This window comes from Phalacrocorax aristotelis, chromosome 13 (genome assembly GCF_949628215.1).
Source record: "Phalacrocorax aristotelis chromosome 13, bGulAri2.1, whole genome shotgun sequence".
Taxonomy (NCBI): domain Eukaryota; kingdom Metazoa; phylum Chordata; class Aves; order Suliformes; family Phalacrocoracidae; genus Phalacrocorax; species Phalacrocorax aristotelis.
The window spans coordinates 16,563,151-16,585,996 of NC_134288.1; the positions used below are offsets into that span (position 1 = coordinate 16,563,151).

The window sequence follows — 22,846 nt, forward strand, 5'->3', positions numbered from 1 at the left end:
GGGACTCCACAGGAAAAGGTTTTTTAGAGAAAGGATATCCTTTGTTTCTATTAGTATAGATGTCTGAAATGGGGGGAGGGAGTTTTCCTAATATTGTTCATTATTAACTACTAGTTATTTTCCACTGGTGATTAAAATCCTGTTTGCTAGACTTCAGGGGGAAAATGGCTTGCACGTGTGTCTGTCTTATCTGACTATAGAAAGGTTTTTGTATTGAAAGGTCTTTTAAAGGGTTTGTGGAGAAATGCCTGGATACTGACAGTCCTGCATTCTGGTGTGTATGTGTGTCTCCTCAGTTCCGTTTGTGTGAATTGTCTTGGTATCACCGCGTTGGAAAGCTCTGTAGTGTTGTTAGAGGGACTGTAACTGAGGAAAAGAGAGTGGCGTCTGTCTCTCTTGGGATAAAAAGATAAGCCATGAAAACCCCTCTGAGCGCTTAAGTTTAGGATAACTTTGAAAACTTCAAGCCTGAAGGATGAAGACTAACAAGGGGACTTAAGTTTGCAGATTTAGGGAGTGGAAATTCCAATTTGGGGTCATCTTTTATGTTCTCTTTTCAACCTGAACGCCTTCGTTTTGATCTTTCCTGCAGCTGAAGCAAACAACTCTCTTCCTCCCCTTCCTCCCCCTAAATCTCCATTTCCTTTAAAGGTACTCATGTTAGTTCTTTATCAGACTGAACTGTTAACAAACTGTATTAAAAACATTTTTGTACTTGAACACCTGGTATAAAAACAGTGTGGATGAGGAACAGTGTTAGGTGTACTCATGTGCTCCTTCGTTAACAAAGGAATACCCTGGGAAGTGGTGTTAAAATGATTTACTGCTGAAAGATAGAAGGGAGTAGCTCTTCCCTAGAAAGCAAGAGAATGCACAGTAATGAAGAGTAAGTTATTGGCTTCATGTAGTGTTATGAAGAAAAGCTGACTCTTCTGCTGGTCTGCAAAATCACGTTTTATCTGTGCTGACTTTTATAGCTTTCCAGTGTTTTAACTTAAGTCACAGGCAGATGGGCAGTTATACCCTGTCAGAAATAAGGTCACAGGCTGTGCAGCAAATAGGGTCGTCTTCCTTAGATTTAGGGCCTCTGCTTCCCTCAGATTGGGGGTAGGAAACACATTTCTGATATACCTTAGGAAAACACCTTATTGCATGAGGTGTAATATTTATGTGCTGCTTCTTAAATAGAGAAAGGATGTTATGTGGGCTGCCACAAAAAAACCTGTAGAGGCAAACTTGAAATTTCATGCTGTGGATGTTTGGAAATCTGACTAACATTTTGGAGCAATTGGGAAATCAGGACCTCACAATAACACTTTGCTTCACTTTCTGACTACACGTAGGAGCCAGTGAAGGCTGCAGTACACCAGTGCTGCTCATACAATGGAGCCATTGTCGCCCACGGGTTCTGCAAACCCTGCACACACAACCTAGGACACTGTAGGTACTATCTCCAGAGTCTGGAGCTCTTGAATATTGTTAGCGACTACATGGGGATGGTATTTCTGCTTAATATCCTCTCTGTTTATTGGGTGTGGTGCAGCTGGCTTCACTTTTTGCAATGATATGTCTGTATTAAGAAAAAAAGAGATGCTCTAAATAAGCTAAGTTCAGCCTCAGCTCAGACTTTTATTTGAGAATTTGAAGTTTATTTATGCATGAGCTGTTCTGCCTATGATTGATATTATACCTGAATATGTGCCCAGACAAAATAGGTAATATCTATAAGGTAGTTTTTATATTTGTGGCCTCAATGAGGAAAAAGTGATGTTTAATGTTTCATTTTATTTATATTCATTAGAACCGGAACAACTTTTTGAAAAAACCAAACTTTTAGATTGAAATAAAAAAAAGGTGTTTAAATAACTTGTGGTTTCCAATAAGCAATCAGCAGTATAAAATCTAATTCACTAGCAATGCCAAAGAGCAGCAACCTGTTCTGAGGTATAAACGTACCAGGAGAAAAGAATGCTTCGTGTAAAAATTGCTCTTAATATGCTGAAACTTCTTGAAACATGAGAACTGATTTTTTTTTTAAAGTGGAATTGAGAGTTGCATGAAGGCTTCTCAAGTCAAATAGATACAGTAATAATTAAGGTAGTTAATATGCAGCAGCTGGTGCTCTGGGTTTTTGAGTGTGGGTTTCTTGTTCTTTGCTGGCACTGGATTATTAGGACTTGAAACCTTGTGGAACCTTAATAGGATAGTGAAACAAGCTCTTGTCATCTGTTACACAGTGGTAGCTTTGCTACTGGCATTGAATTTAAGGATCTGCAAAGAGTTTGAGGTAGTTATGTCTGAGCGTGTATCTTGCAGTATACAGAAAAGTAACTGCATATCGTATACTTCGCTGTAACTCTTCGAGTTTTCTCACTTCTGTTTTTAAGAAAGTGTTGCAGCAACTAGGTTAACTTCTGTAATTGTTAAACTGCAAAAAGCAAGCTGGAACAATAGTTTTGCTAGCACAGAATCAGCAAGGTGTAGCTACATTTCCTGACACTAGCTATGCAACTTTTATTCCCAGTGCTCTGTAGCGTTTTAAATGGGAAATTCAATGGTTAGGCTTTGCTGTTCTCTGAAAGGTGTGTCTAGAGCTTTTATTACATATTCATGGAAATTTTGAAACGCAGGAAGTAGAAATGCAATAAAATTACGACTGATAGGTCACTTCCCAAAGAAATCTTTGAGAATGTAATATGTTGTATTTGGTTGTGCAATTTAATAAAAATAAATTAAACTTCTCTACAGGCACTTATTAATGTTTCTCTGTTTTAATAATACTTTTATATGCAGCAGCTTTTTGGTGTGGTTCTTAGGTTGTGTGGCAAGTACAGGGAAAACAAGATGTTCTCATCTGTCCAGTTCAATCTTTATTGATACATGTTTTGTGGCGTTTACAAATATAAAGGATGTTGCTGCAAACCTGTTGAAATACTTGTCTAAAGGCCATACAGCCAAATGTGACTCAGTTGTGAACTAAAGTTTGCCAAATGCTCAGGCTCTGGACCGTTGGAAGAACAAAGTACAATAGATGGCATCCTGCAGTTGAGAAGAACTTGCTTGCTCCTGGACAGACCGCTCTTGGAAATGTCCAGGGGTGCCAAGTGAGGCAGGTTCCTCCTGCCCTGCTCATTCACCTCAAGGCAGTGGCAGCGACCACTGGAACATGCGGGCCCTGGACTCTGGGGCGAGACCATGTTGACATTTACAAATGGGTAAGGGAGTCAGAAGTCAAGATTTCTTGACTCACTTTATTGTGAGGAGGGATAGTAATTCTTTATTTTCAACCTTGAGTTAATCTGTAGCAAATCTATTGCTTTTCAGCTATTGGAAGGAAGGATTTCCTGTTTTGTTCTGTTCCTTTACTTAATATCTCTGACTGATATTGCTGGGTCGTGTCTGTTGTTTTGTCTTCTGAAAGTGAAAGACAACAGAAGAAACCCCAGGTACTGTGTTTTTTTGTTGAGCTGATATACAGGCCTTCATCCTCAGAGAGTTACATTGCTCATCAAACCTGCAGGATGTCTACTTCTCCAAGGAAGCAGTAATACAGAATTAATGCAACTTTTGACAGTTTTGCTGGTGCCTACAGGGTTTTGAATAACAGGAATGTAATTGATCAGCATTTTTGGTCCTCAAATCCAAGGCACAATATTATCTTCCCTAGGAAGAAGCTTTTTTTTTTTCATAAGGGGTGAATCCTAGTGTAGATACTTTGGTTTGTAGTTTTAGCATGTGTTAGCCTATTTAAGCAGTGAGAGCATAAAATCATGCCTACTTGTGAGCGCCCTGTATCTAACCAGAGCAAAGTGTGCAGTCACCAGATACAAAAATAAGACCAGAGCTCTGTAGCTCACCTTCTGACTCTAGTACTGTCTTTTTTCCTGCTGAATTTAAATATAAATCTGTCTAGCTGCAGCTGCAGTTTTCTTCAGAAATGCTACCTGCAATTTTTTTCAGTCTATAGACACTATTTCCTGTATATGACAGTATATCCAAGACCAATAGTTGCCCAAACTGCAAATAGGCATTTCAGATTCCTCAAACAGGAATATCTTGCTGTGCTCTGCAACGCTGCCCAGAGGATGAGCTCTGGCCAGTTCTTCTAAAGTGTTCAGAGCCTTCTCTTGGAAACAGTGAAAGGCTGAAGAGCATTCAGCAGCTAACACAGGTTGGTGGAGGTGTGTAAAGTGCTTTGAGCTGTGAAAGAAGCCTCTAAAGGGCTTGTTGAAACCTATTGATACGTAATATAATTTAGATCCAAACTCTGTTAAACTCCTTTCATGATCCATATGTTAGTTGCACGTTCTGTATTTATACATGCAGTTGTAAGGACAGGTGTAGTTTTTTAGACAGCAGGGTAATGGCTGCTTTGATACATGTGAATGAGATGAAGTTGAAACAGACTCATTTTCAAATACTATTGATTGAAGTGGATTTTTCACCTGCTAGTGACCAACCTACGGCCTTCCCTAGATTTGACCTATGCCCATCCCTTAAAGTGTAATAAATCTTTAAGCATGTGGTTTTTACAAAGTATTTGTATTACCCTAGGTTAGGTGTGTGTAGAACAGTGTGTGGTGGTGTCTCTTCTACCCTGATCTCATCCCAGAATGCTGTGGAGTATAGGGGATTGAGCGTGGATTTCTGTTGGTTTTCATCCATTTTTCTCTCTACGGTGGCTTAATTGTGTATATGTTGTAATGACGCAAAGTGGGAAGCGTAATGAAGCGTAACTGGCTTTTTCTGTATTTGTAGTCAGTAGCAAGGCAATAGTTGATGACGAATCTCAGCAATTCAGTCCATGGGACTTTAGGCACTCTGGCATTAGACTCTGACTTCATACCCCAGAAATGCCTCTGGCCATTTTGTAGGACTATTCTTATTACTGCAGAGCACTTAACCTGTGATTCTCAACGTAAAAGCATTAAACTCTTAGGTTTGCTCAATTTTTTATCTCGCCTGGGTGTGCGTTATTGGCCTTCAGGAGCCTTTCAAAGTGGCTGTTCATTTTTGGTTTGCAAATAAATTGTTTTCAGGCAGATAGCCACCATTTATGCTCACGAGCTTTGCCGAAGCATGTTATCCTGTTGTGTAAAAAATACCTTTTAAAACTACAGTAGAAATAGAACAAAACGACAAGTTGAAACATGAAGTAAAGCATGCTAACCATGTTTTTCCTTATGTTTTACAAAAGGGAAAGCTTTTTGAATACTTCAGCTTCAAAACTCTTACAGCTTCTGCACCTGCCTGTAGGGGGTGAGCAAAAGCCAGAAAGTCGAAGCTGAATGGGGAAGGTGGAAAGGCAAAAGCAAAGGCAGAAGCAGTTCAGAAGTGTCACACCATAGACTGAATCTGCCTATTACAAAAGATTTTTGAGTCATTATGCAGAGAGGAAGTGTTAATCATGGCCGTGATAAAACTGAGAATGGGCATAAAGGGCGTAGTTAGAAAAGAGGCTTTGGCTGCAGAAAATCCTCGTTCTGTTGCTGCCAGCCAGCAGTTTGTTCCCTCTCACACTCTGTACCCTGTCCCCCAAGATCCCTTCGTTCGTGTCTAACTTGGCATATGATGAGTCTTTGGCCCAGGCCTGAAACAACTTGGCTTTAAAACAAGCTAGGAGCCTCTTGGTGTTAGATTTTATCGTTGTCTAGACCTGGATTAGCGGACCGGACAATGAAGACACTAGGCTCTGGAGATAGAAAGAAATGGAAGAGAAGCAACTGGCAACAAGAATTTTATTCTGTGTTGGCATTCTGGTGGGTTTTTTTTTTTACCCATCTTCATTAGGCTCCAGGATCATCTTGTCGGTGTGATGGCGGAAAAGGTTCTAATTTGAAAAGTTATTAGCTCCAAAGAATATCCTCGGGGCACGGCTGGAGCGCAGGGAGCGGATCCTGTGAGATGTTGGATCTGTTACTCCTAGCCCTGTGTTGTCATGTTTCCTTTCCCACGTGGTTATCTTGCCTGGGCTTGACTGTTCTGTGGTAGGTAAAGGTATCCAATATAGTGGAAGGCATGATATCAAACTTTTGGTCTATAGACAGAGGTAGTTGCCTTTTCACTTCAGCTGGTTAAAGGTCCTGTCCCATTGACCTTCCATGGCTGTTAGACATACTGGTTCTGCCAGCAGCAGCCTTATCTGCAAACATGTTTGGGCCACTGAGCTGTATAAACAGTTCAAGTTCTGGTGGCTGCTTTCTACTGAAATGGTTTAAGATTTAATGGCTTAAGACCACCTTTTTCTGTCTGGAGAAAGTAACCTCAGCTGCACAGATAGCTGCATCTTTACCCGCTGCAGCCACTTGTCCTGGAAATCTCTGTAGCCTGAACTGTTACTGGGTTGTGTTTGAATTGTTACCCTGTCTGTGTCTGAAACGAACCAAAGTGTTTCCATTTTTTTTTTCCCCAAATAAAAGCAAGGCAGAGGTGGAAGTTGAGGTGAAATTTAAAACCCTGCTTCGCCCATACTGTCTTCTGCTATAAAAGCTATAAAGCATATTGTGTTTTGAAGCATATTAATTCAAGTAATGTGAATCACTGGCCAGCTGTCTTTTATGAAATAATTTGAGAAAGTTTGAGTCAAATTTTGAACGCATTCTTTTTGTTGGATATTCATGTGTTTGGAAACGTGCCTCCTCTTGGACTGATTCCCCTTCAATTTATGTGGTCTTGTATTAGTTTGGTAGTTCCTTTATCCAAAAATTTGGTCAAGCAGAGTCATGAACTCCACAATACTATAATTTGACAGCCCAAAGAGTGGTGGCCATTATTAATTGCTGCTAGCAGATAGTATAACTCTTATAGACTGAGACTTAAATTGGAGCTGGGATTAACTATATTATGTTATAACCTTTTTTAATCTTGTGGAATCTTAAACCTTCCCTTTTGAGTATAATCAATAAAACACATTTTTTGTTGCCTGCAATTTGAAAGTAGAAGCATTTTCTTTTTAAACGTAATAGTTGGCCTCTTGAACAGGAGTTTAGTATTTAAATCATCCAAGAGGTGGTATTGTTAGCTTATTTCAAACTTTGAGATGATCTAACTGTGCCAGCCCAAAATTGTCACAGAGATTGTAAATCTGAGGATGAGAGTAAAAACTTAATACAAATATTTATACTGATCCTTACTGCATACCAGAACCATGAAAGCTAATTCCAAGCTGTCTAGGCTTGGGCGGGGTGGGGGGAAACTCTTTTGCTCAACAGCTTTTAGAGAACAAACAAGTAACGTTTTACTGTGCCTCTAGACCCTGGTTTCACAGGTTTGAGGAAAGGTTACTTTGGCTTGTTGCATTTACTTGTTATGAATTCAGTAATTTATATATTGAAATATGGTTTCAGCAGCTTTATGTCGCTGGATAAGAGTAGGTTTTGAATAGATAATAGGCAAAGTATTGCTTTTATATAGCAATCCTAATGCAGAAGCCCAGCTAATGAAATACAGGGATGTTCAAGACCATACTATTTCAACTGCGGCGGGTAGAAAAGTGACCAGAGTGCCTTCTAGCTGTCCCTTAAAGGCTATTCATGAAAAGTATGCCTCTGTGTTCAAGAGCATTCGATAGTTCTCCAGCCCTAATGTTTTCATTATCTGGGGGACAATAGTTTCCTTTTCTTTTGAAAAGTCTGACTGTTTTCTCTCTTCTCCAGGTGCTGGAGTTCTTTGTGGCACTGAACTTGTCCCCGAGTGTATTTTGCCCAATGCAACTATTTGAAATACTTGTACGAAAAAACTAAGTGCAACTGACTGTTTCTACCGACTTGAAAAATCAGAAGAAGTAGTTTGAGAAAAACCTCATCCCGCCACTGAGGGAACGGATGGATATGCTTTCAGTGATGTGTGAACGCAGATACAAATGAAAAATAATTTTTTGCTTGTGGAAAAAATCTTTTTCCTGGCAGAGGTCTTTTAGCGTAGCAGGCTTGTAAGCACATGTTGGAGAACTTTACAAGTGTCCTTATTGTGATCCGTGAGCATCCCCAAAGAACTGAATCCTTACATTAAAACACGTTATAGGGAACAGAACGTAGGAAACATGCCAACTCAGCCTCTCTTGGCATACATGGATGGACCGGATGGAATAGCCAGTACTGTTGGTGCACAGATGGAGAACAACGATGCCTCAATGACAATAAAAGGAACAAACACAATTTCTTACAAAAGCTTGCAAGAAAAGTTTCTCATGCAAGCTGAGGGATGCATGCCTCTGGACTGCATGTTTTGTGATGAGACTTTTAAACATCCTGAAGAGCTTGGTAAGCATGTTTTAACTCAGCATAGGCCCACTCTTTGTGAACCCGCTGTCCTGCGTGTTGAAGCAGAGTACCTTAGTCCTCTGGATAAATGTCAAGTAAGAACAAACTTGCCTTCACCAAACAATGAAAAGGATAGTGAAGAACTTAGTTGTGAAGTTTGTGGACAAACATTTGATGAGGCTTTTGATGTTGAGGCACACATGAAAAAGCATAAAGATTCTTTCACGTATTGGTGTAATGTATGTGGAAGAAGATTTAAAGAGCCCTGGTTCCTCAAAAATCACATGAGAACGCATACTGGAAAACCTGGTTCTAGAAACAAGCACCAACAAGGTTCTGAAAGTCCCATAACAATAAATGAGGTGGTGCAGGAGCATGTAACTGAAAATGTAACGTCACCTTACAAAATTTGTATGGTTTGTGGTTTCCTATTTCTCAATAAAGAGAGACTAATTGAGCACAGCAAAGTGCACACCAAAGAATCAGTACCCAATGGTGAAAGCCCCCAAGTGACTGGTGAACCTAATGCAGAAGAAATGTCTCAGAGAGAGGAATTTTTGCGATTCTTGAACTTAAGACCAAACTTGGTTCCAGAAAATGACAAATCACAAAAACCTGTGAAATGGATAGCTGAACTAGATCCTTTCAACACATACCAAGCATGGCAGCTGGCTACCAAAGGCAAAGTTGCAGTTGGCCATGGCCAAATTAAAGAACCAGGGCAAGAAGGAAGTACAGACAACGATGATTCATCTTCTGATAAAGAAGAACTTGGTGAAATTTGGAATGCAAATAAAGGTAGCCAGACTGAAACGACAGGGAAGTCAAAAGTAAATAAAAACAGCAGTTATACAGGGAATGGTAACTTATCCCAAGACAAACTGAAACATCCCGGTGGTGAAGTGCCTTCTATGGAGATGGATTCTAAATTGTCCCAGAACAAAGAGAAGCCAACTCACTGTTCAGAGTGTGGTAAAGCCTTCAGAACATACCATCAGCTAGTGCTTCATTCCAGAGTACATAAGAGAGACAGGCGGACTGATGGAGAGACTTCAGCTGCTTCGAGGACGTGCTGTGGTGATATAATTGCAAGCCTGGATGAAAATGGAACTGGAGAACGAATAGAAGGAGGCTCTGAAGATGGATCTGAAGATGGGCTCCCAGAAACACTTCATTTAGGTGAGTAGCATTGTTGAGCGCAGAAGTTTGAAATAGCTGTTCCTGTAGTCTTCAGGAACTCTTTAGAGCCAAAGAATGCATCTTGCCTTTCTCAGTTTTCTTTTCAAAACTTGGCCAGAGATATGAAATGTTCTGGTGGGGGGAGGGGAAAAGAAGAATGAGAGGGAAAGAAAGGCTCTGGCGCTGCCATTTTGAGATCTTGAAGTTGTTTTGGGCCTTCTTGCAGTTATGATTTAGGTTACTGGGATCATTGAAACACTTTTATTAACAATCAGTCTAGGAAAAGTCACTGTTTACTTACACACACACACCCCCCCCCCCCCCCCTTCCTCCCGTCTCCCTTTGCAATAGCAAGATTCTTAGTTTTCCTGGATGCTTTTGAGTGTTGCATATTCCTTCTTGTCCAGCATGTGTTTTTACAAATAGTATTTGTGAAGAAATCGTAGCAGTTTCACTTTTTCCCCCTGCATCTTCTAAGGGCAGAAAACGTCCAGTGCTCGATACCAGCAGTTGTTAAGATCCTGAGAAGTAAAGAATAATTCCAAACTTTTTCTGTCAAACTGCAGGTTATATGTTTCTTTTGAATGGTATGCAACTTGAAAGGCTAAATGTCAGAACCAGCGATGGTAAATTAGTTGCATAAGGACATGCATGCAGGCTATTAATATGTGGACATCGTGTATGTAAGGGAGGGATTTATTTGTCTCCTCTTCCTTGAAGGGTTGCAACAGTTCTTTTTGACAGAGTAGATGGGCTCAGTCTGGATATGACCCAGGATTAATTCTGCATTTCACCGTGTATTAGAAAAACAAGTGATACTGAATGATTCCTTAATGGAAAAAGACTGCATGTCTGGGGACAAAAAGGAATAGCGAAAAGTCTTCTAGCTAATCTAGCCCTCTTGTGTGTGACATTCTTCGGGTCTTGCAAAATCTCAAGAAAAGACACGACGTACAGAATGTCCTGGCACACACAACTGACTTTTCCATTTCTGGTAATGTGCAGCCCTTTTATTTTGCTTCCAGTAACAAAGGAATGGAATTATTACCTAATGTTACCGTGCTTGTTTTGTTTCTCAGTGTCTTATCCTAAACTACAACAGCTTTCATTGTGAGATGCTGAGTCACGCTTATTGAGACATTATCTGTTTGTTTAAAACAGCTATGGCTTGTCATAGCTGCAGCTTAGCCAGACGTAGCATTTCCAGGGTAGACGCTTTCCAACACGCAGGAACTTCAGAGAGCAGTTTCAAGCTATCTGTTGTGATTCTAACATCTTAGTCGAGCAAAACGTCTCCTTCCTTCTCTTCCCACCGTAGCTTTCTAGTTAGCTTTGACTCGGGTATTTTACCGAAGTTGTCTTGATGTTTTTTCAGTTCAACCTGCCAAAGAAATCATGTTCACTTGAATATGGTGTATTGTGTAAGCGTTCTCCCCTTTCTTGTTAGCCATTATGCTGTACTTGCCGCCCTCCAGTGGTAACCACCGCTGCTGACACCCGAGAGGAACCAGTTCTTAAATCTCTGAATTTGTTCCTTGAGTACATGTTTCACAGAAGAGCAACGCCTGTCACTTTCCTACTCCCGTATTTGCCAAAGGTTAAGCATTAATGCTCCTAGCGAAAGAAGATTACTCGTTAAGTCTGAGGATGTTGTTATACAGGCACGACGCTCCATTGATGAGCACAGAAATAATACTACTACTGTTACAATTAAGAAGAAAATCAATCTTCCTCCCTGCCTTCCTTTCCCTAAACACCTCCCTGTGTTTTGTCATGGGGCGCAGAGCAGGCTTGCAGTCTGAATCATCGTGCTCACACTTGGTAATTCAAGCACGCCCTTTAACAAAAGAACCCAGTTTATAACCTGTACAAATACTTGAGATGGGCTGTTCTCTATCAAGTTCCTGTAGGCCAGTAAAGATAATTTTTTTTTTATGGTACTACTTTGAGACCTACTTTTGCGCCTTGTTTGTTCTCTGGGGCTTCTTCGTTACAGGCACTAACCACAGTGTTACTTGACACAGACAGAAACCTTTTTAACTCTTTTGCTCTTTGATTGCCAAGTGTGCAGCAGTACAGAACAAAAGATGCTCGCAGACTGTAGTAGTTGGCAACGGTTCGTTGTTCTGTGTTTTTCCTATAAAAAGACAGTTAAGGTAGTTACTTGAAGTTTTAAATGAGACTCCAAATTTGCATTTGCTCTTCATAATATAGCTATATTTTCTCCCAAAGATAAAAATGAAGATGGTTTGGAAAGAGCAAAAGTTAAAAACCTTGGAGCCTCCAGAGAATGCAGCTATTGTGGAAAATATTTTCGCTCAAATTATTACCTCAATATTCATCTCAGAACTCATACAGGTAAATGGGCTTCGCCTTTGCGGGAGGGGAAGGAAGTCTGCTGAATCCAGGTGGATGAAATGTTTGGTTTTGCTTAAGAAAAACAGAAGTTGCCTTTGAAATTATTGCTATTAGGAACAAAGTTTTCTTTAGTGTTTAAAAAACCCCACCCAATTCCAGTTGAAATTTCTTAGAAGGAATTAATTATTTATGTAAGTGTAAACCTTTTTGAATAGGGCTAACTACATTAAGTGCTGTTAAGAATATAATATATTTTTAAAATTTTAATTCTTTCCGCTTTTAGCGGTCTAGCAAAAAGTTGGTGTTTGTTTTGGGTTTGGGTTTTTTTTTGGGTTTTTTTAATTTGTTTATTTTAAAAAAGCCTATTTCCCAAGTACTAAGGTGATCGTCTGCCAGTTGCTGCCACCTGGGAAAAAGCTGTGTCTGTTTCCCAGTTCAACATTTTGTTTTCCATAGCCAGGCAAACTCTTTCTATTTCTGTTAATGTATGTCCCTGTTTCTTTTGAAACGGCTCTATTTATAGATGAACTGTAACATTTGTGTTGTCAAGTAGCGTACTTGTGGGATGATCAAGGGCTACAAATTGCTGGAGTTGACCCACAGCTATACTTCTTGCTTATCTCTGCCAAACATATTGTCAGCTACCATCTCCATACATAGCCAACGTGTGGAAAATATCTCCATCGTAGCCAGAAGATGTCACTGTAGTTAGTAAAAGCAGTAAGATGTAGTTGTTTAAATGATTTAGATGAGTTTGAGAAATGTGAGTATGTGGAAGGGGAAAGAAAAATCTGTTTTGCTGTTTTGCAGTCTGCGTTATTCCCTTGTCTTTAATTGTATTCAAGACTTCAAATCAAATTGTATCAAACTTATTTACTGATAAAACTGTGTTTCAGGTGAAAAACCATACAAATGTGAATTCTGTGAGTACGCAGCAGCACAGAAAACTTCACTGAGGTATCATTTAGAGAGGCATCACAAGGACAAGCAAGCTGATAGTGCAGCAGACGTGAAAAGTGACAGCAAAGTTTCATTACAGAGTCAGGAGACGGAGCTCTTGCTGGCTGCTGATGGTGCTCAAGAAACCAAAAATTCGAAGAGGCTTTTTGATTGTGCCAAAGATGCTGAGGGCTGCCCACCTACCAAGCAGCAAAAGGAAGTTCTGTCCTTGAACAATGTAGTAGGCAGCACAGTCCTCTTAAAAATGAAAAATAATACTAGGGAACTGAACAAAAGTTCCATTTATAACAATTCAAATAAAATACACGAGAATGTGTCCACTCCTTACCCGGAAAAACTAAAGGCTGAGAAGGAAACAAAGGAAGCTCAGCCCAATGTTCCTCATAAAAGAGAGAGAAAGGCTTCTGTGGCATCAGAGGGAGATGACGTCCAGTATGTTTGTGCTTTAAAGGATGGAAAAAATGTGAATGATGCGCGAGAGTGCACTGAAAACTACAAACACAAACCTATGGTGGACTCTCAAGAAAAGCCGTTGAACTTATCTGTTGGGACTTCACAAGAGTGTTCAGTGGTTTCAGCCAGAGGCCCAATAGCACCCAGCACCTGCCCATTTTGTACTTACAGAACGTTTTACCCGGAAGTCCTAATGATGCACCAGAGGCTGATGCACAAATATAATCCTGACACCATTAACAAAAATGGCTACAGAAGCAAGGCTCTAGCTAAAGCCAGACGCACTGGATGCCCTCCAGCTCTGTTTGGTAAAGATGTGCTTCCTCTGTCATTTAATTCTAATAAAAGTAAGGCTTCCCCATCTACACAGCAAAAACTGTTGCAAGCGGGGAAAGCTAAACAGTGTCACCCTCCACAGAACAAAGTCCCTCTCTTTTCAGTGACGGACTCAAGCAGCACAGCCCCGAGTAACCTCAAGTTTCCTAAACAGCAAAGTAATGTTGGAGCTCAGGCAAATAACTATAGACAACCTCAGCAAGAAATGCACTCCGGTTCCAGTATCTCCCCGGTATTGGACAGAGTAAAAAGATCTGAATCTAAAGTAAAGGCTCTAAGTGCCCCAGTGTCTCAGTCTGGTCTAGTAAGCAGCAGTATGAATGGGGCTCTCGACTCTCACCTAAATGAATCTGCCTGGTCTTGTCATCGAGGAAGAGACTATCTTTGTAATAAATCTGTGAGCAATGTAAATCTAGACTATGGTGAAACATCTTCTAAACGAATGAAACCTAATCTGTTAGCTATTGAACATATTGACTCTCCAATGGCTAATTACAGAAGATACGAAATGAGCAGATTTCGTGTTGCAAACAGATATGCAAATCTGCTACCTCAGGAATGTTCTCGCACCAAACCTGCATCCTCTGTTTTGCCAACGAAACAAGGGCTTCTGAATTCAGATGATGTTGATCCTCCTAATGTACTGACTGTTCTCAAACCTTATGAGCCATATAGCTCTGGATCACTTTACAGTTCTTGTGGATCTAGCAATGGCCAAGTAACCAGCTCTACAGTAGAAGGTACTGTATCTCCTTCCTGGTTAAATGTCTTGTACACCGTTACAAAGGAAGGCGAAGGAAATATAAATAAATGATTCCCCACCTTGAAACAGAAAATAAGGCTGTACCTAGCATTTCACCAAGTCCAGTCCATGCTTGGATTTTTAAATTTAAAATCCAGGTACTGCAGACTTCTGGCTTGGGGAATTAGATGTGGAAGGTCTGAATTTTAAAGAGGGATTTAAAGTTCTTTGAGTTCCCTCCTTTCCCCCCTCCCCCCCCCCGCCATGGGTCTCTGATAGCAAACATGTATTGTTTGCTCATCAGAGCACTCCAGACATGCTAACTAATCCAGGATATGGAATGAGCCTTTCTGCTTAATACACAAGAAGTCTTGGACCATCTGGAATATTAATAAAACCTCTTAAAAACTAAAAAAGCCGTCATGGACAAGTGTTCCCTTCAGTTGCAGAAAAGGATGTCTTACAAATCATAAAACTGATTTGAATCGTATAGCTGTGTTGTTCAATGGGTTTTTATAATGTTTAGATTTTTTTGTAGGAACAGAATACTTTGTTAAATCAAGGCAATATATTTTCTGCTCTTCTAATTATGGTGTCTTATTGCACTAAGTTGTAATGCCTTGTGGAAAATCAGGGCTGAGCAGAGAAATATTTTGTGATGTATTTAGAAAACTTTGGTACTTTTATGAAATACATGATTTTTGTTTTGTTTGTAGTCAGCATTTTCAAAACTTAGCAGGAGGCCAAGATTAAAAGGTGCTAGGTGATATTTAATCAGTAGTCAGACTATTTGTAGAAGATGGTATTTATGACTTTGAGCTGAGGTCAGTGTGGACTTAGCTATAAATATAGGACTTTGAATTTTGAAATGAAGATCCTATTATAAAAATGAATAGTGTGTGTTTGTGCTGTGTAGTCTTAAAGTCTCTGCGAAGTTCTTGAACTCTGTGAATACTCCTGTTCTCTGGGAGCAGTAAGAATATTCTTCTCGAGTAGTCTGGGTTCGTAACAAGCAGGGGTGTGTTACCTTAGGTCAGAGCAAACTGCAAAATACTAAATCTGCATTTAGTTATGTGGCAAAAAAATGTATCCACTAACTCTGTTCTGTTTTTTGTTTGCTTGTTTTAAGGTTGTGGGCTTCATAAATATTCAGGCTTGCTAGTGGGTTATGGAAGAATGAAGGCAAGTGTTACAGCTCTGTTTCCCGTCTGGGTAGGGAGTGGATAAGGAAAAGCCAGCATCACAGTTTGACTCACTGAAGTGGTTATGAAATGGAGTTAATTCTTAGTTTCATGAAGAGTGGTGTCTGTGTACTGCACCATGAGTTGCTATGAGGAATGTAAAACGGGCACTGGGTTATGCATAGAATGCAGAGGGATGGGCAGAAAGACAAATGTTGTTGCTGTCTTTTGATTCCTAGTGATCAGAGAGAATGAAATACATACGGGGTTTTTTCTGAGCACAGAAGCAATTCGTGCAGGTGTGGAATTTACAGCGCTTTGCAAGAGCTTTTTTATTGTTATTAATGGTTGGTAGCAGCTAGTGTGTGACCCCAGCATTAGGTGGAGGATGTGACTGTCCTTAAGGACTAAGCCATGTTAATTTCCACCTACCAAGTGCTTCATGACACTGCTATCTGTTGAGCAGATAGAACATTCAGGATTTTGAGGGAATGCTCTTGATGTTGTATAAAACCCTATTAATTTTCATGAAAACAGGAAAGGGAAAGCTAAAAACTCTTTCAGCTTCAACCAGCTAGGTGAGAGCAGTCTGTATCCCGAGGTGGGTGGTGTCTTGCTCCTTTCCAGCATTACTGTACGTCAGGGATACGGAAATTCTCCTATTCTGCTGGTAGTCTAAGTGAGCTTAGCCTATTGAAGTAGCAGTTGATGCAATACTATTTTTAAACAATGACTTCATTGGAATCCACCTTGTTCTTCTTTTGAAAGCTCCACCTGTCTGCCAGAAAAATCTGTGGTAGGCTTTTCTTCCTCTTCTTCTGTACAAGTGTGGAGACAGTAGCCTGTAATCAAGAACTTTTTACTATTTCTTGTTATTTAGAGTTCTCAAAACTACGGCTGCAACTAATTTGAGGGTATTGTTGTCATGGAAATCAAGATTTCATTGTTTGTTGCACAGTGCTGTCTCAGGGCAAGAAAAGCAACTTTTTATGGCTGTTACCTGCATTGGAAAGACTTGTGAAACAAGACCCCTTCTGTGGGTTTTCTTAGCAACTTCTGTAGAAGCCCCGTGCAATAAAATGTAGACTTTTAAGGTGAATTTCCTAGTTTTCTAACTATTCTGCTCAGAAGTACCCAACCTAAACCTTGATAGCTGTTTGAGAGGGTGCAGGCAGGCAAACTTCTCAGTATTAGTTTAATGTGGGCAGAGACAGTGAAGATGGAAGCTTCTAAAAATTCATTTTGTTAAAAAGCTAACGTACAACAGCTTGTTGAAGAGTTGCATACGATATCTTACAAAATACATCTCTGAGGAGTTGCAAAGTATTGCAGGTGTAGACCTGCAGGTTCCTGTGGTCTTTTTATTGAACTCTGGTGATATTATAAAACATGATGTCAAAACCTTTTTTTTTAAGGGCCTGTGTGCCTTGTGGCAACATTATTTAGGTCCTATGAACATGTTATGTCGCATGTTAAATGCTGGATCAAGTTGTCATGAGAATATGTTCCACTTGGCAAACTTGATTAAAGCATGATGCTTTCCGTTATTGCTTGTAAGCTCTGCCATTCTGTGTTGCCCTGAAGAGACAGAAACATTCTGAAACCACTCAGTTTGTGTTATTTTCAAATTAGTTGCCTTTGCAGTGGCAACATGCTATCAAGGATAACCTGTTGGCTGATTGATCTGGCAGAGGCTGCAAATTACAGACAATTGCTCATGACACACTCCAATGGCTTCGTAGATTCTGTTGAAATATTAATTTAGCGTTGCCATTTTAATTTAATTAAAGCTTGCTAGGTTTTTTCAATGCTGCATTTAAAGCTTTCATGGAATATGGATGGCAGTTGGGCTTTTTGTATCCTGTGGGAGTAATGATTCTTGACTTTTTCCTTAATTTTATGAAGTGTTTTTGACTGCTTGCTTAAGCTAATAAGACTTAATATGGAACAGGCATTGATTTCACATATATAAATCTGAATTAATGGTCTCAGATAAACATGAAATTACCTGTATACTAGACTGAAAATTGCTTAACAAAGGTCTTCAAGGAAATGTATAAACACTCTTTAAAGTGTCACAATTGCCATATAATCTATGATGGCAATAATGTAGTGTATACGGTTTTCCTCTCAAATACTCATATTCAGAAATTCAATTTTCAAACATACAGAAACTGGATATGCAGGCATCGTGCTATATAGAAGGTTCTGCTGCACTTAAAACGAGGCCTGCTGTGTGATGAGTTAAGCAAAGATATTTTTCTTGCAAATGAGTGAAATCTAGGGAGATGGACATCATGCGTACACAGCTTAGAACAAAGCTCTTGAGTTAATATTTGTCATTCCTCTGGTATTTCATCTGGGTACTGAATTTCGTATAATCTTTCAGTAGGACTGGGGATATCTTGTCTTGGGCCCTGCTCCTGAGATGGTGGGTGGTAGCAGCTGTGGTATTCTGGGATTCTAGAGGCTAATGTAGACCTGCTCACAGCAGAATGTCTGGCCAATTAGATGAGCAGGAAATAATTCTAACTCCTCTAAATTTATTTTTGTCAGGAAAGAGATCAGTGTCATACCAACACTTATCTAGCAGCGTGCTACAAAAGCGAAGTTACGAAAGTTTCATTGGTAATGCACACTTTCGACCAAGTGACAAGAAGACTTGATCATTTACTTCAAGAAACGGTAAACAAACCTTTTGAACTAATTGTTGCTTGAATGTTGCATTATGTACTCAGAGCATCAAAGGTTGCTGCGTAGCGTCATGAGAGGTTATGAAAGTCTGAACCAGAACAGCTGAAAATACAGCCTGCCCCTCCCTTATCAGGTGAACCAGCGGTGTAGCAGCATTCGTTATTCTGAATTGTGGTGATGGCTCGTATAAAGTACATACAGGCACCTTTTCTAAATGACAGGGAGGGGCCAGCAATAGATAAATATATTGATAGGTTACAATACCGGTGCGAAGTGTTCAACAAAAGGGCTTTCCCTGTAAGACAGTCCATGGGGGTGGGGGAACATCATGTGGAGAACTAGAAATGAGCAGAAGTGCCTGTTGTCGCAGCTCTCGAATCCTATGAGAGGTTATGGTGGTTAGTCCTTCCTGCAAATGGAGGCATTACTCGTTTTGCAACTTCTGAAGGTTGCGAGGATTGCCTCAAACAACGAGGGCCTTTTTGGTGGATTATTTCATAGGGAAGTAAGGGTTTCCTGATAGCTCCTTGACAGTTTATCTCTGCATACTGGAGACGTTGTTCCAAAGAGTTTTCCCTTTGTTTGACTGAGGGTTGGGTTGTAGCCTCTTGGGGAAACAGGTCAAGTGAAAAGAATTAGCCTGGTGTTGTGAATTCCCCTGCTTCATCTCTTCTGTTCTGTAGCTGTATCTCAGAACCTAACCGCCCCATTGTGTTGGCAACATTCTTAGCCGCTAAGGAGATAAGTAATCTATGAGACTATAAATAAATGTCTGTATGCTTTTTTTCAAACGCAGAGCTGCAGATAACTTTCCTCATTCAAATTTAAGGAGATGCATCTTGAATGCTGTAGCACCTGGACCAGCACGTGCTATTTTGTGGAAAGATTTTGCATGTCTGGGGAGCAGAGCTATCTCCCATCTAGCTGACAGCTTTTAAAATGCTTCGCTTTATTGCTTGATATTGTTCTATTCTTACTGCTTTTATTGTCCCCCTACTAAGCATGTTTTTGCCTAGTTCTGCTTTTTAAGCTAACTGGATTTCCTGCCTGTATTTCTACTTGGGGCGAGTATCTTCAAAAGTAGACCTGATTGCCAGCTTTTATTTGGCAAACAGGAGACACAGGCCTTATATAGCAGTATCAATTTCACAATGCACTTCTGCAAGGGCATGGAGGAAATTCCCTTTAGGTTGTAAAGATACTTCACACAACAAAAAAAGTGTTGTGCTGTTTGATAGTCGTGTACCACAAAACTATATTTTTTTTTTTCCTTTTCTTCCCCCCCCAGGTCTAAGGACACAAGTGCATGTTATATGGAGTTATACCTGCAGTTCATCCCTTGAGGAAAAATGAATGGTGAAAGCTACTGAACTAAGCTGTGATTGTACTGTATATAAAAACACTACAGTTTTATAATACTGGTTCTGTTAACATTTTGTACCAAATAGCCATAAAAAGTAGTCTAAGCGATTTGGGTTATGAAGGTGTGTGGAGAATGTATATCTTGACATTGACTTTTGAGTATTTTTCGTTAGGATTAATTGACCAAATATTAGGTAGGAATTATATTTTTACATACTTGAGCGCTGCTGAAGAGTTTCTCTTGGAAAGAATATATAGTCATTGCACCTCAGGTAAACTGTAAATACTGAAGTTGAAATCCTGTTGGCTTAATGCTCCTTTTTCATAAAGGTGAAAGTTTCTCATCTGTTTTTTCTGTTGAACTATGTTAGTTTTTCACAAAACAACTTCCAAATAAACTGTCTGAAACTGTCTGGTTTATAAATGTTGTGATCATCAAAGCAATGGTGCTGGCATTATGCTGATCTGCCTTGTGTATGTTAGGACCATAACGTGTTGGAGGGATCTGTTTCCCTGGGGTTGTTTCCAGCATATTTTTAAATGCAAGGATGAGGCAATACTTGACATTTGGATTTCAGCGTGGCATTCCCGAAATACGGTTGGATTCTTCTCTTGGCGTTGGTTGCTATTCTTCAGAGGAGCCTCTTAAACGAATGCATCTACCAACGTACAAACTTTTACAGCAGAAAATACCTGGGACTTGCATGAGAAACGATACTAATATAAATGTTCCAAATGTTTAGTTTTGTACTAAACTCAATACAGTTACATTTAGAGGAAAACTACTTTGCACCTTTATCCAAACTGTAAAGTCGCAACCAGACTTGCAATATGACTGTGGGATCTACAGACTTCAGAAGGGATGTGGCTGTGGTGTAGCCTGCTTGACTGTGCTTGGAAGCTTCTTGATGTCGAGTTTTAGCATCTACTGGGTGTTTAAAGTGAGTGAGAAATAACCTGCTAATGGGAGAACATCTCCTTTTATTTTTTTGTGAAGACAACAAGAGTTTTCTCTAATGCACATGCAGTTTAAATTTTGTAAAGGGAAGATGGCCAGTTACCAGCCAGTAAAGCAGAATTGTTGCGTGTTTTGCCTTGAGTTCCTAGTTGCTTCTCATAAAGCCTGTAGTTAAGAGTTAATTTCTTCTGTACCTGGCTTTGACTTCCATATATTTTAGTAAAACAAAAAAAAAGAAAAATTTTGCACTGTTCGTCTTGCTCTCTTCCCTCATCCAGCAAATGTAAAATAGCAAACCCTAGAAACTCTTGTTCTTTCATTATGCAACTCGAGATGTTCCAGTTGTATGTCTTAGTTCCTGTATATGGGACCTATTTTTAATGTCTTTGTAAACTGGCGATGTAATGAAGTGCTGTGTATCAGGAAATTGTACACTATTTACCTTTTTTCCTGTTCATAAGCTGAGCCATATGTATATAATCTAGATTTTTGTTTTCCTAGTTTTGCACTTTTATAGCCTATTTTTTGAAGATGAATTCACTTGGAAAATGGTTAATCTATTTTTTTGCGTGATCTTTCAATAAGTCTTATAGAATGCATGCTGTAACTCTCATCTATGTACCTTACAGGGTTCTGTGATTAAAATGTACGGGGCTGGTTTTTAAGATGGGTCTGCAGACGGACCTAAGACTTGTTTGTTTTTAATCTCCCTCCTTGCTGGTACAGTTTCCCTCAAGGCTTTGTTTTGGTAGGTATCGTGGGGTTGGAATGGAAAAATGGATGTGAGGACTCTATTTCATGGCAGCGCAGCCCTGTACTTCACAATACACTTTGCCCATCAGTATTAACTATTGGGATACTACTGGTTTTGTATGTTTCTTTGGAAATAACAGTGCATATATAGAGGTACAAATTGTTGATTTTTTTTTTCCCCTTTTGGTTTATGTATTTATTTCATTCCATTTTGTTTTATTTTAATTGTGGAAACCGGAAGTTGTCAAACAATAGGCACACATTACTCATTTAATTTATGATGTATTTCACTTTAGTTGAGTATATTATTACATATGGATGTAAATATAGACTTGGTGTTTTGCAAAACTGGTTTCTGTGTCTTGCTTTTAAGACTTTAAAATGAGTTGCCTGGGATTTCATATTCACTTGACCTTTCGTCATCCTTGCACTGCCTGGGGAGGAGGAGGAAGGAGAATCTGCCAATAACTGAAACCAAATTCATGCCCTGTTCAGTTGCTTATATGAAAATACTGAGTCACTTCCCAGAAAATCGTCTGTGAAGCTTAAGAGGAAAACTCTTAAAATAATGAAGAAACCTTTTGTTTCTTCTTCAGGAAAGGAAATTGAGTTATTGTATGCATTCTTTCTGGTAATAAAATTACGAGGGGAGCATGGATTTTCTGTGTGTGTGTGTGTGTATGAGGTTTCAGAATTTGTATAGGCGTAAGCTGTCTTTGGAACCAGATCTGTTCTGAAAAAATTCTAGGTCTGATGTGTTCTTGGAACTCCACTGAGGTGTCGGACTTCACCACCACCACCTCTGACCTTAGCTCAAAACTAGATTATGAGCTTGGAAGACAGCTAGAAATGGCTTGTCGAAGGCAACTCATCCTTGAGAGAAAGGGAGCCCCTCAGCTGAGAGCCCCAGTATAAATCACCTCTATTTAAGGGCGCTTACAGGAGTCACTGCAGCCTCAGTGACATCGCAGGTTAAGCTCTTGGTTCCTGTGCTAGGCTGGCACTTTTTGCCATGACTAAATTGGTAGAATAGAAGTAGGTTAGGCTAGTTTCTTAAGTGAAGCTTAAGAAACTTAAGCTTAAGAAAGAAGCCGCTTTTAAAGTGCGAGCTTAAGAACAAAATGCTGTGATGTTTGGATCTGTCGCTCGCCCTGCAAACAGCGAGCTCTTACGGTGCCTGTGGTGCACAAATGAGGGCTCCGGGGGTCTTGCTACTGAAGACCTTCAGCTGGGCTTAAGGTAATGTGACTATCAAGAAGTTTCTGTGCAGTGCTGAATGGCAACGCGGTAGGCAGGATCCAAGAAACAAGTGTGGGCTTTGCAAGTCATCTTTACCACTAACCGTGGCTTTCCTTTGGTGCCTCTTAGGAGTGCTAAGGGTCCTTCCCTTTGCCTTTAGTAGTTTCAGGTGGGCTAAAGCTGACTTGGAGACAATAGATGTGTATTCCAGTGACTTAAGGTATCACGTTTAGATGCCTACGTTGCCGTACCAATTTGTGAGCTGTGCAAGCTGTTGAACTAAGAGTCAAATCAAAGAGCAAATCTCACCAAGTGCCTGAGAAGGTGTTAAAGGTACTGTCTAAGGTGGGAGCTGGATCCCCCTGGAGGC

General features: G+C 40.0%; 1 protein-coding gene across 2 annotated transcripts in view; it reads left to right on the forward strand.

Annotated features, from left to right (window-relative positions):
* Positions 1-21,585, forward strand: part of ZNF217 (zinc finger protein 217) — a 28,712-nt gene extending 7,127 nt beyond the window's left edge. For both annotated transcript variants that reach the window (XM_075108958.1, XM_075108959.1), the window contains exons 2-6: positions 7,656-9,440; positions 11,673-11,798; positions 12,695-14,287; positions 18,027-18,155; positions 19,453-21,585. In XM_075108958.1, coding sequence (XP_074965059.1) covers positions 8,042-9,440; positions 11,673-11,798; positions 12,695-14,287; positions 18,027-18,136 — 3,228 coding nt within the window. In that variant the 5' untranslated portion in view covers positions 7,656-8,041 and the 3' untranslated portion in view covers positions 18,137-18,155; positions 19,453-21,585. The remainder of the gene's footprint in view (positions 1-7,655; positions 9,441-11,672; positions 11,799-12,694; positions 14,288-18,026; positions 18,156-19,452) is intronic.
* Positions 21,586-22,846: the final 1,261 nt, after the last annotated feature.